Source organism: Lissotriton vulgaris, chromosome 8 (assembly GCF_964263255.1).
Source record: "Lissotriton vulgaris chromosome 8, aLisVul1.2, whole genome shotgun sequence".
NCBI lineage: Eukaryota > Metazoa > Chordata > Amphibia > Caudata > Salamandridae > Lissotriton > Lissotriton vulgaris.
Genome location: NC_141696.1, coordinates 686,977,099 through 686,994,772, shown reverse-complemented (window position 1 = coordinate 686,994,772; position 17,674 = coordinate 686,977,099). Strand labels below are relative to the sequence as shown.

General features: G+C 45.0%; 1 protein-coding gene across 1 annotated transcript in view; it reads left to right on the top strand.

The window, feature by feature from the left end:
• The window catches only part of SMS (spermine synthase), a 706,719-nt gene that overhangs the window by 213,610 nt on the left and 475,435 nt on the right, over positions 1-17,674 (top strand). The window contains exon 2 of the mRNA XM_086934550.1: positions 2,992-3,112. Within this exon, the coding sequence (XP_086790676.1) occupies positions 2,992-3,112 (121 nt within the window). The remainder of the gene's footprint in view (positions 1-2,991; positions 3,113-17,674) is intronic.

Here is a 17,674-nt window from a genome sequence, read left to right as displayed (position 1 = left end):
AGGGATGAATATTTACTTTACGGTGTTAGCAGCGCGCACAGAGTCCGGCGTCTATTCCCTGTTGTCGCCTTTGCGGGTCACAGCGAGTAGGTTAACATTTGAAACGGAAAATCTTCAATAAAACCCGTCTTGCTTTTCTGGTGATCTCTGTCAGAATAGTTGTTGTTTTTTTCTCTTCTAGCAGAAAGCAGATGATTGGCTACACAGATTCGAAGAAAGTGTAGGTGAAAAGGAAAAAGAGCACAGTCTGGTGTCTAGTCATGCCCTAATTATTTATTCCCGAATCCCTTACCTCCGTATCATATGCTTTTTTTTCTCTGTAAGATAGACTTAATCGACCCCCAAATACAACAAGGCACGGCCTGCAGCTGTGAATAAGTGATGGCGGGGGGCGGGGCAGCCAAGCCCCTGGCAGGGGGAAGCCTGTGGGGAAATAAATGTGGTTTTAGGCAGGCGCTGTAGAGGGAGGGGGTGGGCTGCCTGCAACTCGACCTACCATATGGAGAGGGAGGGGGGTGGGCTGCCTACTGCAACAGATGGAGAGTGAGAGCAATTAGGGGGGGAGGAGAAGTGAGGCCAGAGCGAGGGGAGTGGGCTGCTTGCTGGGAGAAGCTGGACTGGGCTGCCTTTGATGCGAGTCACGGCCTGGGAAGCAAATGGCTGAGGCTTTGAAGGCTCGTGCATGAGAGCAGTTCACATGATTGGGCTGCACATGAACTGTTGGAAATCCTCCTTGAGAGCCAATCAGCTGCCTGAAGAGAGCCTTTGGGGAAAGAACTGGATCAGCGACATAAGGACTCACCCCTGTTTTCTATTTCTGCGAAATAGAAAAGGTGCAAGACCTAAAAAACCTCAGAGGTATATTCTGCAGCACACATTGAGAGAGGAAATAACGAGGAGAAATACAACATTTCTCCTTATTATGCCTTTCCTGGGGACACGTATATTTTGTGGTGCATTCTCATTTTTACAAGGTCTTGTAAATCTGTGAATGCGTCAAGAAATCATGGGAGTTGCATGGGAACACCCACGCTACACCCATGGAACGCCTTTCTCGGGCAGAGTAAAGCAACACAGCGAGTCGTGCTGCGTTGCGTTACTCCAGGTATTTGGAGCCACACAAAGCCATGCAAAGTGGTCTTGCATGGCTTAAAAAATCATCTGACTTCAGGTTTGTGTGGCTCTTAAACCACATTGCGTCGCTCTTGCAACACATTACTTTGTGCAAGCGTGATGCAAACCGGGTCATAAATATGGCCCTTATTGTGCAGCTTGTGTCTATGATCACTAGTCATAGATCAGACTTAACAAATAGTCAGATAGCTCCCTTTTACCATCAAGCCCATACACACTTCCTTTTCGTTGCACAACAGCTTACTTTTGGTTCAAAAGGTAGAGACCACATTTATTGTTGTCCGATATCCATGTGCATCTTGTTGGCTGCCTCACCAGTGTTTGGGTTGATAGTTGAATATGGAAAGAGAGAATTTATACTAAAAGTATTCTAATATCAAGGCACGATGTGCAGAGTAAGTATTGTACTTAGTGAGCAGAAATAATTATTTAATTTGATTAGAACTATACATGTGACATTCATGTTGTAAAGTTGTAATGTTGTTCTCGGATCCTAAGTTTGTGATTCAACTAATACCAGTTTTTTAAATTTCTGTTCTGATTGTCTATCTATCTATCTATCGATCTATCGATCTATCTATCTATCTCTGATGGTCGCCAGTAGGTAGTTATAGTTAGGACCTTGTTTCTATTCAAAAAGCATTTTATCTTTTGCCAATCTTTGGCGCCGTTCGACGAATCTAAGCAAAATTTCCAAAACTAATGACCCACTTACTTCAGCTGCTGTGTTGAAAGTTTTGGGGTGATTCGTCAAGCGGGAGCAGAGAAAAAAGGGGATCCCAAAACGCTTTTTCTCCATGTAAATTTCTGTAGGAAACTGTTGACGCAGCTACAGCCTGAACTGCTGAAGGGAATTACACCAAATTTGGCAGAAAGGTAGCTCTTGGTCAGAGTGCACTCTTTTTGTCAAATGGTGTAAGTCCCTTCAGTAGTTCCTGAGAAATGTAAATATTTCTCAGATATACAACTGTGACTGCTGTGGATTTGTGAACCCTCCCAATCTTGAGCCTGCAATCTGATTGGCTGCAAAAAATTAAAACCAGGACGTGTTGGCAGCCATCTTGTGACTCGTTTCAACCGAGTCTCAAAAAACGTTACAAATTAAGAAGAGGGGGCAGGGTAAAAACACCCTGACACCCCTGACAGGCCTGCTTAGCATTTGAAATAAAATGTGGTCGGGGTCTGCGAATGAGGCCAAATGTTTTTTAAAAAGGTTTTCTTTAAGCCCCGGAGACCGCCACGTCTCCGGGGCTATGTAAATTACGTCAGGAGGCGCATGTGCAGACTGGTGGGGAAAGGGGACGTGGCCTGGTATCAGAACTCAGCAATCCTGCTGTGTGGGACTTACTGGAGGTAACAGGAGGGGTAGATAGCCCATAAGAACGTCCTTGGGGCCAGCTACCTCTCTTGTTACCTCCAGTATTTCCCGCACAGTGGGATTGTTAAGAAGTCCTTGGAGGCCACAGACCTCCACCACTCTGCAAACGCGCTTCCTGGCGCACTGCTGGTTGGGAGATTACGTCCACTTTCCTCCAGAGGTACCTTGGGGGCCAAGAGGCCCTTCTACTGCCTCCTGTAAGTCCTATGTAGTGGAATTGCTGAGACCTCGTTAGAAGCCCAGCCCCTTTTCTCCATCACTGTGCAAACATGAGTACTAGTTTCTTGCTCTAGTCTGACAGAGACTGCCACGTAGACTAGGTAAAGTGAGTGAAGTATGCCTTTGATTTGAAGAGTGGATTTATTTTTGGAGATCAAGCTTTTTGGCCCACAATTGCATGTCCTAACTTAACAGATTAAGTCAATTGGGTAGCGGCTTTCAAGTTGTTAACATTTATTTATTGGTTCTTCTCTTTTCAGCTGATGGCCATGTCATCCTTGAAGGTCTACAACCCATTTTTAAAGAGCAGGGAATGACAGCAACCGTACATACCTGGGAGGACCATGGATGTTTATCAACATTCTGCAACAAAAATGGAAGGTGAAACAAAATACCTTGAATTTTTAAATAAAGACATAGTTCAGCATAGTGTTTTGTTTGATAGTGTATTTACAAACCACTTTAATCAAATCAGTTCTTTGAGCACCACTTGTTGCCACCTTTCATGTGCCTGCCTTTTGCTTTCTTTAACGATGGTTTAAAATTATGCCCATGTTTTTCCAAGACTTTGATGAACACTGTACAGTATGCCTAGATTTGGCAGCAAACATGCAAACTGTATTGGCAAATATATTTTTCATAGGGGTGTAACAGAATCTTAAATTGTGTTCTTCCACTGGTCTGGAGGTTAGCTTTTTTGTTAAGGTATTCTTGATAGTCCTACCTAATGTCTTTTGGTCCAGTGGAGAAGGAAATCAGTTGCCCGTTCATTTCCATCTCATTACTAAACACAGAATTGTAACGTCTAGCTTCTTTGGAGTCTTACCTCACTTGTGCCTTCTTGTCATTTGGCCAGCAAGAAGGTAAGACTCTCAAATCTTTATCTCATCAGAACTTCTTATAGTTTAAGATACTTGTTTACAAGCATCTTCAAATACTATAGCCTCACCTGAAAATACAGAAATTACTTGATCTCCCCTCTGTCCAGCTCCTTTTTTGCATTTAGCAGTAATGATCTCTGTAAAGTTGACCATCTAAGGCCTTCTCAATGTGAAGATGGCCAGTTCCGATGTCGAGACTAAGATGCAAGTTATTATGTTTCTCAAGTAAACAGTGTCAAGAACCTTCTTTCACGTGGCAGGACCAGCATTACTTTGCAATTCCAAAATTAATCCTGGCCCAAATCAGCTGATCAAGTTATCAACCTAGAAATAAAATAGGCTGTAGCGAATATTACTAGACACGTTTTGGAAATGTAAAGCTACTTCAGCAAACTTTTAATTTTAATCAGCCATCCCGAGAACAGTTAAAGGGGAAATTTGGTACCAAAACTGAAAAAGCTCTGAATTTCATCAGTTATAGTATGGAGCACAATATTCTGATTATAAATTGTGAATTCCAGAAGTTAGCTAAACATGAATAGTCTTGATTTTGGTGAGAATCAGACTGAGGCTGCTGGGCCTCATGGCCTCCTGGTCTCCTGCATCATGCTGGTAGATCAAGCCAGATGGCATATGTGGGCTCTGCAGTGGGACTTGAAGTTCCAGGGGGCGCAGCATCAGAGGAATCTTTCCAACTATGTCCAGATCTTGGAGGGGACTGCGCAACAACTGCAGTGGTGGTTAACGAACCAGGATTGGGTCAGAGGCAGATCCCTCTACCTTCGCCAACAAGACATCACAGTGGTCACCGATGCATCACTCCTGGGATGGGAAAGCCACCTGGGGGAGGCGGAGATGAGAGGAGTCTGGTCCCCGGTGGAGTCTGGTCTCCATTTCAACCTGTTGGAGCTCTGGGGTGATTCGCTTGGCACTGAAGGCATTCCTTCCCTCCCTCAAGGGGAAGGATGTGCAGGTATTTACACACATCACCACCGCCATGTAGTACTGCAACAAACAAGGTGGGCTGGCATCGTGGACTCTTTGTCAAGAGGCTCTTGGCCTTTGGACATGGCTGGAACATCAGGACATTAGCCTAGTGGTTCAATACCTGGCAGGTTCTCTGAATGCCAGGGCGGACGTACTCCGCCGTCGGTGCCTGGTGGAACACGAATGGTGTCTTCACACAAAGGAGGGGCAAGGTCTCTTTCAGCAGTGTGGTGAGCCTTGGTTAGATATGTTTGTCACTGAAGAGAATGCGCAATGTCAACACTTATGAACGTTGGAGTTTCCATGGCGGCACTCGCTCTGCGACACTTTTTTTTTGTTTTTTGGAGTGTATGCCTTTCCGCCTGTACCACTTCTGCCCTCGAGTGCTGAAGAAGATCAAGTGCATCCGGGCCCAAGTCGTTCTTGTGGCTTCGGACTGGGCACGATGAGTCTGGTACCCCGAGCTCTTGAGCATGGCTAGCGATTCTCCGATCAGACTGCCCCTTCGAGAAGATCTTCTGTCGCAGCAGCAGGTGACAGTCCTCCACCTGAACCTGTCCAGCTTCCACCTCCTTGCGTGGAGATTGAGCCGTGACAGTAGACAGCTTTTGACCTTCCTCCCAAGTCTGTAACGTCATCTTGGCAGCTAGACGTCCCTCCGCTGAAACGGTATACACCTCTCGGTGGAATAAGTTTGTGGCATTGTGCAAAGCAAAGGCAGTGGATCCCCTCTCCGTCCCTCTTTCTGAGGTTCTTTTATTCCTTCTTTATTTGGCCCAGCAGGGCTCTGCTCCGGGCACTCTTAAAACCTACCTGGTAGCCATTTCTGCTTTTCTTCGACTGCCAGATCAGCCCTCTTTGTTCAAGTTCCCTATTGTAAGTCGCTTCTTTAAAGGCATTATTCACCTCTTTCCTCAATTTCCTTTCATACTGCCTCAGTGGGACTTAAACCTTGTCTAGACTTATCTTATGTGTGCTTCCTTCGAGCTTGTTCACTACTGCCCTCTCAGGCTTCTTACTCTGAAGACTGCCTTTCTTGGTGCCATCACCTCTGCGAACTTCAGGCCCTTTCTTCTTATCCTCCTTTCTTTTCAGTCCATCCGGACAAGGTGGTGCTCCGAACGAGATCCTCTTTCTTGCCTAAAGTAGTCACTCCCTTTCACAGCGGGCAGACTGTTACTCTGACTACCTTTTTACCTTCTTCGCACCCTTCCAAGAAGGAGGTGAGACTCCACTGTCTAGACCCAAAACGTGCACTGTCCTTCTCCCTTGACCACACAAACGTTTTCCGAGTGGCTGGTCAACTCTTCGTTGGCTACGTGGGTGCTAAAAAAGTCGGGCTGTTCAGAAGCGTACCATCTCTCGATGGGTAGTCCTTTGTATCAAGATTTGTTATGCTTTGGCTAAAAAGGAACGTCCATTGGGGCTGTGCTCTTTTTCCACTAGAGCTAAGGCAGCAACCACTGCTTTGTCGCGGGGAGTTCCACTCATCGATTTCTGCCCGGCGGCCACGTGGGCTTCTATGCACATGTTTACCAGACATTACTGCCTTGATAGTCAATTCCGGAGGGACGGCTACTTTGCCCGTTCTGTCCTCCAGGATTTTCTGGTGTGAACTTGGTTTCCAGACCCTCCTCCGGGATGGTCTTCAAATCTAGGCAGCAATATGTTAATCAAAGCTCTAGTCTTAAACACAAAGCTGCATGTAAAAAATTTGAAGTTAAGACATGCTCATTCTGTAAAATCTGCAAATAGAAAAGTGCCGACCAGGCTTGTACAAAATTTAGAGCTTTTAGTGGAGGTTGTAGAAAACGTTCCCTCGGTGCACTAAAGTATTTACATAACAAAACAAAATGTAGGGTATCCTGCAGAGATAGACCGTTGCAGCCACAGGCAACTAAAGGGCCTGAGGTTGGTCAGCCACATGGGCTTTTCTAGTAGATGCTGTAATAAATTGAATCTAAAGCATGCTACCACAAATCTGACACAGGGTGCGATGGTTTTAAAAAAATATCTGCCTGCCCGAAATTGGTGAAATCGATCTTCACGTAGGCAATCCACCGAATTTTAAGTATTTGGTCAGGGGACAGACAATCCGATGGTAATAATCTGTTTAGTTGAGTGCATTTCCCTGTCCAGATCCTTATCCAACACAAAAGGGGCCTGGGGACTATAAAAGCCTTGATGTACCTAACCCCAAGTTCCTTGTGAATAGAGAAGGCCGGGGTACAATGTGGGACCCACAAAATGCATCGGAGAAACTTGTTCTCTGTAGTTTGGATCTTTGCAACAGGTTTATAGCCCCACACTTCTCTACCATATAGTACCTTGGAAATGCACTTGGACTGAAAAAGCTTAACAAAGGTAGTTGGTGGCTAGTATCCCAGTCTTTGAGCAAAACTGGCCACCGCCCCAGAATCTTACCCTCAACCAAAGGGTTCCATGTCAGATTGGCATTAAATAACACCTGAATGTACGAGAAAGCTGAGAACTTAAAGGAGGTGTAAGTTCCTGCTCTGAATTATTTTTACTTTGTTGAGTGTGGACCGACTGTCTAAATGTGGGATTTATTCAAATTAACCTCTAGATCCAGACTATTCATAAAACTTACAAAACTATCCAGCAGGAGAGTTTTGTCAAACCTCTCCATAGCAGTGTGGGCCATAAGTACTGCATCGTCGGCATTTAGGAGCACTGTAGTGGCTTCTTTCCACCCTGGGGTATTGAATCTTTGCAGAAAGAAGTGCAAGTTCCAGTCCATTAATATAAAGGGTGAAAATAAAAGGAGCCAAGGTGCAGGCCAGGTGTACTTCCCTGAAAGTCCTAAAATATTCTGTGAGCTCTGCACACAGGTAATACCTCACAGCTGCAAAAGTGTTGGTATGCAAGTTTGACAGGAGTAAAACGAGCTTCGGGTCCGCGCCCATCGCAAGGAGCATATCCCACAACTCAAGCCAGTTTACTCTATCAAATGCAGATGGGAGGTCCATAAATGCTAGATGAAGCGATCCAGGCTGGGCAACAGTGTACTTATTTATGCAGAGGTACAGATTAACACATTGATCAGTGGTTGATTTCTCCGGCCTGAAGCTGTATTTGACTTCTGAGAATATTCCCTTTTCATCTACCCACGATGACAACCTATCCAAAAGTATCCTTCCAAGGACTTTCACTGCTACATCAATAAGTGAGATGGGACGGTAGCATTGGGGGTTATCCTTAGCCCCTTTCATTAAGATCGGAACGATAATGGCTGTAGACCAGGATATCAGGGCTCCTATCCTCACCTCTGCATTTAAAACTTGTGTCAAGATATGCCCCCAGACCTCAATGTTATCTTTAAATAGGTCTTGGGGATGGGGGAGGCCATCAGGCCTGAGGCCTTATTGCATGAGAGAGCCTAGATGCCATGAGACACCTCCTCAAGAGTGAAGGTCACATTTGCTTTCCCCAAAGTTAGGCCAACCTGGCCAGCCCCATTGTCTAAAAGCCCCCTGTTATACATTCCCTTAAAGTGGGCCACCCACTGTTGACCTACAGTATGACATAAGACAGGCCCTTTGGACTCTGCAAAACATGGTCTGTGTATCACTCGCCAAAAAAGGGCACTGTCCTTAGGCTAATTTTCTTGCGAAAGCTCCTCCCATGCTAATTTCCGTATGGAATCCCTGTGGCGCTTAAGGGCAATCTTGTATTTTTTCCGGCACCAGGAAACATGCCTCAGCTTTCTGGGAGATTGTTGAAGAGAAACTTTCAGGAAGCGTTAACCTTTTGAACCATCTCGATCAAACCATATGGGATTTTCTGAACTGTTTTTTTTTTTCAATGGGACTGGAAGCAGTGCTTTCACCTTCTGGGTTATGCATGTAAAAGCATCCAAGGTGTCATCCCCCGAAGCATTCATATCTAGACATATAGCTATCTCACTACGGCACTCTCTGGAAATAGACCTAATAAATTCTCTGGAGTCCCCTATTAACCATTTTAAATGCCTGCCCTGATCTATAGGGGTAGGTCCTGAGATACCACCAGCGTTTGAATCCCATCCTTCATTCCCTCAACAACTAATGACAAGGGGTTATGATCGCTAAAAGGAATCTGAACAATATTAAAACTCTCAGTGAGCATAAACAGGGAATAAGAGACGCTAAGGTGGTCTATAATAGATGCACAACCCCTACCTTTGATTGTGGGGATGATGTGGGGGTTGGATGAGTTGACCAATTTCTTTAACTAGAATATCATCTTGTAAGTATTTTAAAGTGTTAAACTCACTGCCTCTTGGGTATGTACCGTTTGAAGCCCGTATACAATGGTTTAGTTTGTTTGTTCTGTCCTGATACTTACAAATGTGACAATTAAAATCGCCTGTCTTCTCCTGCCCCAATCCACCCCCTCCATAGAATTAATAACCGAACATAAGCCAAGGGAGGATGAAGAACCCACGAGAACCCACTTTTGCATTATAAAAATTAACAAGAATGAGGGGTGGCAAGCCCAAGATGCATAGTTTAAGGGCATGGAACATAGGTGAATCCCATTTGAGATATTTAACAAGAACAAGCTCTAGTGACATAAAAGTAATCTGGCCCCTTTTTGCCCAACCGTGTGATAAGGCCATTTCAATAAAGTAACAATTGTTAATTTCCCATGTTTACAGTAAACAGATCACATGATGTGATCGAACAAATTGCACCCATGCACTATCATTAAACTTGGCCACAAGCCTCACTATATTCCACAAAAGGAGCCTCATGACCTCCCCATCACTGTAAAGGTTATGTGATTCAGGGATTAGAAGCATAGGTTAAGACCAGGGTAATTCCACAGCGTCCCCAATACCAGATGGAGTGTGTGAGCTGGGGATAGAGGGCGCATGTGGAAACAAGGGTAACTACACAGCCTCCAGTCAATCACAAGAATTAAGATTGCCTAAGGCTGTGAATCTATTGCTCAAAGCCAAAGGTTGGTGGACTAAGGAAAATGAGGCTGGTCGGCCAAGTTGATCCAACCCACCCCATATCATAGTCCAAGGGAATCTGCACACAGACTCGGGCTTATAGAAAAACGCAAATGGTAGTTCCTTAATGTCTGTGGATTTAGAAAATTTGTTAGCGCCTATTGTGGACAAAATACGAGCAACTATAGTGGGTGTGTTTATAGTTAACCACCACACAGTCCCCTGCTCAACACTTAACGTCTCAGCCCAGCCAACCCACTCTTCTGACCATGATGATAGGTATAAATTTCCATACCCAAATTGGAATGAGCCTTAAGCTAAAGCGTTACCTTGTTCTTCAGTTCCCCAAATGTTTCTGGTATAGGGTGATTGTGTGGAGGAACATTCCCTAACACTACAACATACAGATGTGATGCTGGTGGCAAATTAATCGCCACACCAGACTGTTCCAACAAAGAGCATGGGACGAGGTAGGGCACGCTCTTGTGGCAGGGAAAGTATAACTGGAATTTCTTTGGGAGTCTGGGAAAGGCAACCACGGTAACAAGGCTGACTGAGGGCCCTGCTCCCCCTGGTTTGCTACATAGGAATCAGACAACCTTAAATCAGAAATGGCTGGTGTTGCTGCAGCATTAGGCCTCCCATCCCTCTAGGAGCCAAGTAAAACACCTAACTGATTCCCTGTTTGTGAGACACTGTGTTCAGCATCGTTCCCTCTAGGGCGCGCATGCACCTCCCCTCACGCCAGCGCGCACCGCCTCGCGTGACGCGCGCACACAGGACGTCTCGCGTGAGAGTCGCGCCGCCGGCCACTTTACAGAAGTGAGCGTCGCGAACATGAGGCAAGTGAGGAGGTCAGGTAAGGAGGCTGGAGGGCTTGTGGCTATGTGGGAGCGTGGGGCAGACTGTGGCCTTTTGTTTAAGTATTGCTGTTAACCGGAGCCCCTTCACGGGCTCTTATTAACATCAATACTTAAACAAAAGGCCACAGTCTGCCCCGCGCTTTACTAACAAAGCGTAGTCAGTTTCCAAACACAGCGCGTACTTTAGCACACGCTGTGTTTGGAAACTGTCTCTACGCTTTTGTTAGTAAAGCGCGGGGCAGTCTGTGGCCTTTTGTTAAAGTATTGCTGTTAATCGGAGCCTGTGAAGGGGCTCCAATTAACAGCAATACTTAAACAATAGGCCACAGTGGGCAGTCAGGAGGGCGGGCCGCAGGGGGAACAGCGGCTGGGTAAACGAGCGGAACAGAAGAAGGCAAAAGGGGCACAAAAACAAGGGAAAAAACAAGTGGAACAGAGGGCAGAAAGGCACAAAAACGAGTGGAACAGAGGGCAGAAAGGCACAAAAAACGAGTGGAACAGAGGGCAGAAGGGCACAAAAACGAGTGGAACAGAGGGCAGAAGGGCCCAAAAACGAGTGGAACAGAGGATATAAAGGCACAAAAAACTAGTGGAACAGAGGGCAGAAAGGCACAAAAAACGAGGGAAAAACAAGTGGAACAGAAGGCAAAAGGGTCACACAAACGAGTGGCACAGATGGCAGACGGTCACAAAAAACGAATAGCACCGAGGCAAAATACAGAATACAGAAATATAGGGGCAGCTAAGAGCAGAAGGCAAAACGGGCAGAGAGGCATAGGGGCAGCGAGGGGAACAGAAGGGAAAACTGGGCAGAGACACGGGCAGCGATGGGTACAGAAGGAAAGAACGGGCAGCGAGAGCACAGGGACAGCAAGGGGAACAGAGGGATGAAAAAGGGCCACGGACCACCTACAAGCAGCGGGGAAGACAGACAACAGCAGTCACAGACACAACAATGTCAAGTCAAGTCAAGTCATAGAATTTATATAGCGCACTACATACCCAGAGGGTTTCAAGGCGCTTAGGAAGGGGAGGAGGATTACTTGTCAAATATCCACGTTTTGAGTTGCTTTCTGAATGCTAGGTGGTTCTGGGTAAGGCGAAGGTAGGTGCCCTTAAGACACTTATAGTGGCGCTGTATGTGTGAAAATGCACCATCTTTTCACTTTTTAACGTAAACGTTTTGAGTGCCATTTGGCGCCGCAGACACGTGCCGTTTGGTTCCTGGCACACATAGCCATGGTTGCAGCTCACAGAGACCCTCCACTGCTGCACACAGAGGAAAGAAATTAGAGGGAACATTGGTGTTCAGGTGCTTAAAGTTTAGTGAGAATAGAGTCAAGCTTCATGAACTCAGAGCTGCGTAGCACATCTGTCTTGACGTCCTATATCTTATCAAAGTGAAGCCCGGGATGAGGCGCCCCCACAGAGGGCTCCGTCGGTACTCCTATGGTAACAAAAGAAATGTTCTGTTTGAGTCCATCTTCTTTCTTAGCTTACAGCTGGGCCAGCAGATGGCTTAATTTAGTATTTAGTCCCTGGGCACACTCCTGGACTACACCCCCATGTGTGGATGCTCCAGCCACCAATATGTCAGCCTGATCTAGACACAGCAAGTGTAGTACTGGTAGGGTAATAGAGGCTCTGGGGGAATTGTGTAAATTGTGTGTGATCCGGGTCTTGTCCGGACTGCCCATGTGCAGCGTGGTCGGGGGAGAGCCTTCCCTTGTCAAGGATAGTCTACTTTCTGCTAGCTTAATCTCCTTAGAAACCACGCTGACTGCCAGAGTAAAGAATCCCTCAATAGTGGCCTCCCATAGGATGACCTGGGCAGACTTTGGGATGGGAACAGCAGCTTTTCTATTTACCATTGATGGAGTCTGAGTTGAAATATGCAATAGACACTGGGCTCTAGGTGTGCGCTTAGCACCACTAATCCCGTAATTAAAGGGAAACTAGGTCTTACCTCAGTCAATTAAAATACATAGTTCCCAAAGTAAGTTGGCTTCCAGTTGCTCCAAATAACACTGGACCTTGAAGAACACCACTACCACATCAAATCAAAATCAGTTAGTTATGTTATTGGCATTTATAACGAGCACAGCTACTCAGTGTTCCGGCGCGAAACCAAACAGGGGCGGAGATTAGTGGATTGTTAGATAAAAAGCTGTGTTTTCAGCTGTTTCCTGAAGAGCTTCGGGTCCTGGATACTGCAAAGGTCAAGAGGAAGAGAATTCCAGGCCACCGCTGTCTTGTAAGCCAGAGAACTGCCACCGATTCTCGTAAGGTGAATGTGCGGAATAACAGCCAGAAGCTGTGCCACTGAGTGCAGCTGTCTCGTGGGAACATAGAACTTAACTTGTTCCTGAGGTATGCAGGGCCAAGTTCGTACATGGCTGAGTGAGTCAGGGTGAGGGCTTTAAATTTTTCTCTTTCACCAGAGGAAGCCAGTGAAGATCGTGCAGGTGTTGATTTATACTAGATCTCCTCGGAATGTTAAGAAGAGACCTTTCTGCAGCATTCTGGACTACCTGCAGCCTCTTCAGGTACTCTGGCAGGCCAATATACAGGGCATTCGCATAATCAATGTGTGAGAAGATTAAGTTACCAGTAACCATTTCTTTGGCTGCCCTTGGGAGGAGGAGGAGGAGGAATTTCCTGTGTAATATAAGGGTGCCAAAGCATTGCCCAGCTAGCTTCTTAATCTGTGTGGAAAACTAGAGATTTTCATTCAACGAAATTCCGAGGTTTTTAGTGGGCTGACCCATGGAATTGGGCAATGGATAATCAGCCGGCCAGAAAAATTCCCTAAACTGGGGAAGGAAGAAAAGTCCCAAACAAGAGGATCTCTGATTTGTCCGCATTGCACTTGAGCTGCGGGAAGAGAAGCCATTGAAAAACAGTCATAAGGCATGTTCTAGCTCGAGAGGTGGATGAATCGTTTTTGTTCCATGTGAAGAGGAGCTGGGTATCATATACGATGATCTTGCCACCCAACTCCTCCGCCAGCTGAATCAGCGGGGTGACATATATATTGAAGAGGATGGGGTTCAGGGTGGAGCCCTGAGACACTCCTGTAGTCACACTTTGAGGGGCAGACGAAGACTGAGGAAGCCAAACTTTCTGCGATCTGTCCTCAAGGAGTGATTTTAGCCAGTTCCACGGAGACCCAGAGACTGATATCTGAGAGGCAAGCCAGTAACAAAGGGTGAGGCACAGTATCGAATGCCGCAGAAAGGTCCAACAAAGTCAGAGCCGCTCTGCCACCAGAATCCAAACAATCCCGAATTGCTTCAGAAATTTCGACAAGTGCCGTCTCAGTACTATATGAGGCTCGGAAGCCCTATTGGCCTAAATTGAGCAGGCCAGAACCTTCAACATAGTTGGTGAGCTGTTTATTAACAGATTTCTCACAGACATTTGCCACGGCAGGAAGGAGTGAAATAGGGCGATAACCAGCTGGGATAGATGGATCCAAAGAGGGTTTTTTCAGCAGAGCCAAAAGTTTGGCCTGTAAGGACATGTTGATAAGACTATTCACCTCCAGGTTTACTACCTCTGCAATTGAAACTAACAACCTGGCCAGGCAGGGGTCCGACACGGAGCCCAATTTCAAGGATTTGAGAATCATCAGGGTGTCTTGCGGAGCAATATGTAAAAAGGCCGCCAGAGAAGATGATATGGAAAAGGTAGATGTTGGCCCTTTAGGGAACAAATTCCCTGCCATAGAGTTGGTGCCAAAATTAAAATTCGCCTGAAGAGCTTGAATCCTATTGATAAAGAAACTAGAAAGTTTGTCAAACCAGGCGACTGAGGTGGGAAGAGTGATGGTCTCTGCACTAGAGGTCAGGAAGCTCTGCACAATGGAAAATATTTCCTTGGCATTGTTTTTAGAGAGAGTGATACGCTCGGCATAATAGAGGCTCTTAGCGTGCAATATGGACGCAAAATATGATTTCTGAACTTTCTTTAATACCAACTTGGCTGATGGGCAATATGCCAATCTCCAGCAGCGCAGTCGTTTTTTGCGATGTTTCTGCGCTTTAATCTCACCGGAGAACAACGGTTTTGAAGGAGAGTCTCTGGTTTGCTTATGCGATGAGAGAGGAGATAGGTGCTCAACCACCTGCGAGATCCAGCTAGTGACACTCTCCAGGGCTCCTCCCAGATCCTTAGCAAAGGCTGGCCGAATCTCGGCCAAAACCAGGGTACATTTTGCGGGATACATTTTGTGGGAAGGTCTGCCTTGACAAGGCAGGTTAGGTGGGTGATAACTATCGATGGTTCAAGTGAAATGGATCACAAAGTGGTCGGTCCAGGATACCTGGAGGGGATCTTTGACACTAATGGGGACATTTGACCATATCTGGTCCAGAATATGTCCTCCAGTCCTCTAGCAAATAATAGGAGGTTGGTGTAAAATCTTGAGCCCCGGCAGTTGACCGTTGGAAGCCAGAGGGTAGAAGTCCAGTTCTTTCAACACCACCGCCATAGCGCACAACTCACTCTCTCCCTGAGGTACTTCTGGCAGCAAATAAAAATAAGGTTCACTGTGGGTCATACACAATTTTTTGTAAGTGGATCTGTATACGGGAATACATCTGAGGACACTTTTGAATTGCTCTCCAGGCTAATCTTGGTATGTGATGAGCACAGCACCGATAGAAATGAGGTCCATTGAAAAGAACTATATTTCCCAGCATTATCACGCTAGAAGCTGAAATAGACCATGCGTCGTTTCCACAGGGCCGTGCTAAGAGAGACGCCGGTAACCTGTTCTCCCCTTCAAGCCTTTCATTCATGCGGCAGGAGACAGGATACAGGTAAGGCGCCAGCTGGGGCACATCCCTAATCTTTTTTATGCTGCTCTAACTCCAACTTTAACTTTGATGCAACGGCCGTAAGCTGCTTGTCTGTTTAGCACACATGCAATTCGTGGTGGCACGCGTCTGATCTCCCTAGCGCGCACACCACTGAGGTGCTTTAAGATTACGTATGCTTCCCTTCCTGATAGGATAATACGCATAAGATACATGTGTACGTTGTTGATGGAGCGCGGGCTCACCTGCTCCACATACTCACCTGGGCCCATATATCTATGTATACATTAAACGGGTAAACCTACACACAATCACATTTTTTTTTAACCTATTTGGATTTTATACCATTTATCTTACCAATCCAAGTCACCGATACCTATCGTCCTAAAAGATCAAGGGAGTTAAAGAGAGAATAGGTAGCAATAATAACCTTTAGCATTTTATGAATAACCACAAACTCGGGAAAAGTTTAAAATCTTTATCTAAGTAAATCTTTGAAAAAGTTATAAAACATGGAACATAAATTAACTTCTTATTCTATTTTAGATTAATGTAGATTTAAACATAAACATGGCAAATGATTTGGAGAGAAAATGTCGTTAATGCATTTAAACTAATGAATGTGTTCTGAGCACACCTGTTTTTCTCTTTGTTTAAAAAACAAATTGATTTAGTTATTTTGATCTGCGTGCTGCAACTAATAGAGTATACCCAGTACTCTGTCTTAAACTAGAAAAAGTGGCTGGTCAACTGGCGTTGACACAGACTTAATTGCGCACAGCCTAATATATTTGTTGATCTAACACTGTTTATTCTTTTCACAAATCCAATTTATTCATATATCATTCACTGTTGTTGTCAACATCAATATTACAACATTATTTAACAGTTCACATTATTCATAATGATTCACATCAGTACAGAATTCAATATGTAGACAAAAAGCAAACAATCAATACAAAGTAGGTTAGGTTGGCATTCGCCCAATGCATTTCGGAACGTTAAAGTCCCTTCGTCAGGGGCACCACTGTAAAATAAACATAATATACAGGCACATCAGTATATCGTATAACGTTTCAACTGTACAAGAAAAGTCGTAGAACAACATTACCATGCAACAAACGAAAGTAGTACCTTCACCATCATCACCCATGTGATATTTGTATAAAGAAAAAACATCAAGATTTTTACTCACACCAAAGGACCTCTATCTCGATAGGTTGCTGATTTAACTGAAGTCAGTCAACTCAAAAAAAGCCTTTTTCTACAAGCAAAAATTCAAACCAATGATTTAAAACTCAATATTATTCCCTGTTCGTCTCATAACATCAATACATGGCATAAAGCCACATAGTTTCATACCTATTAACTTGGTTCCACGTGTGGATTTTGAAAGATTCACCATTCAGACTCCGTATCACACTCTGTTACTCGAACCAATGTCAACCTGTAGCGTATTAACAAATAAACCATCACTATTTCATAGCCTCATTTTGCCGTAAAATAATCACAACGTTGATCTTTACATACCTCGTGTAGCTTCAAAAGGTTCTTGTAATTATACTGTACTACGTCCACTCAACTCGCAATGGTCGTCAGACCTGTTAAATAATTACAAAAAAGCCGTCACTCTGCTACTCACAAGTAATCCAAACAAGTGTGCCATAAACACTCATGATTCTCACCTTGTCGGAATCTGTCAGTATCCAAACGCCACTATTTCCGTTATCCACTCCTCGCTTCAAACAATCCTACGGCTTTAGAAAATTAACTCGGGCGCTTCCTACTTAACCCGTTCAACAACGCATGCCATTGGCTACTCGACCGTTACATCCACCAATCCCGTCAACGCATGCTATTACTTGACAAAAAGCCGAACAACTTTCAACCAATCTCTCCCATAGGTTAAGCACCCGTCAGGTCTACCAATCGTGAGAACTTTTATGTCTAAGACAACTTTTTATCAACCTACGCGGTAGCGTCCTGTTTTTTTAAAGAACACAAAATCCCATGCTTTATCAGTGCGGACAACGAGGGTGAATGACACAAAAACAAAAACAAAAGCATCCCCATACTATAATGTTGCGATTATAGTATGGGGATGCTTTTGTTTTTGTTTAAAAAAAACAGGACGCTACCGCGTAGGTTGATAAAAAGTTGTCTTTGACATAAAAGTTCTCACGATTGGTAGACCTGACTGGGGCTTAACCTATGGGAGAGATTGGTTGAAAGTTGTTCGGCTTTTTGTCAAGTAATAGCATGCGTTGACGGGATTGGTGGATGTAACGGTCGAGTAGCCAATGGCATGCGTTGTTGAACGGGTTAAGTAGGAAGCGCCCGACTTAATTTTCTAAAGCCGTAGGATTGTTTGAAGCGAGGAGTGGAGAACGGAAATAGTGGCGTTTGGATACTGACAGATTCCGACAAGGTGA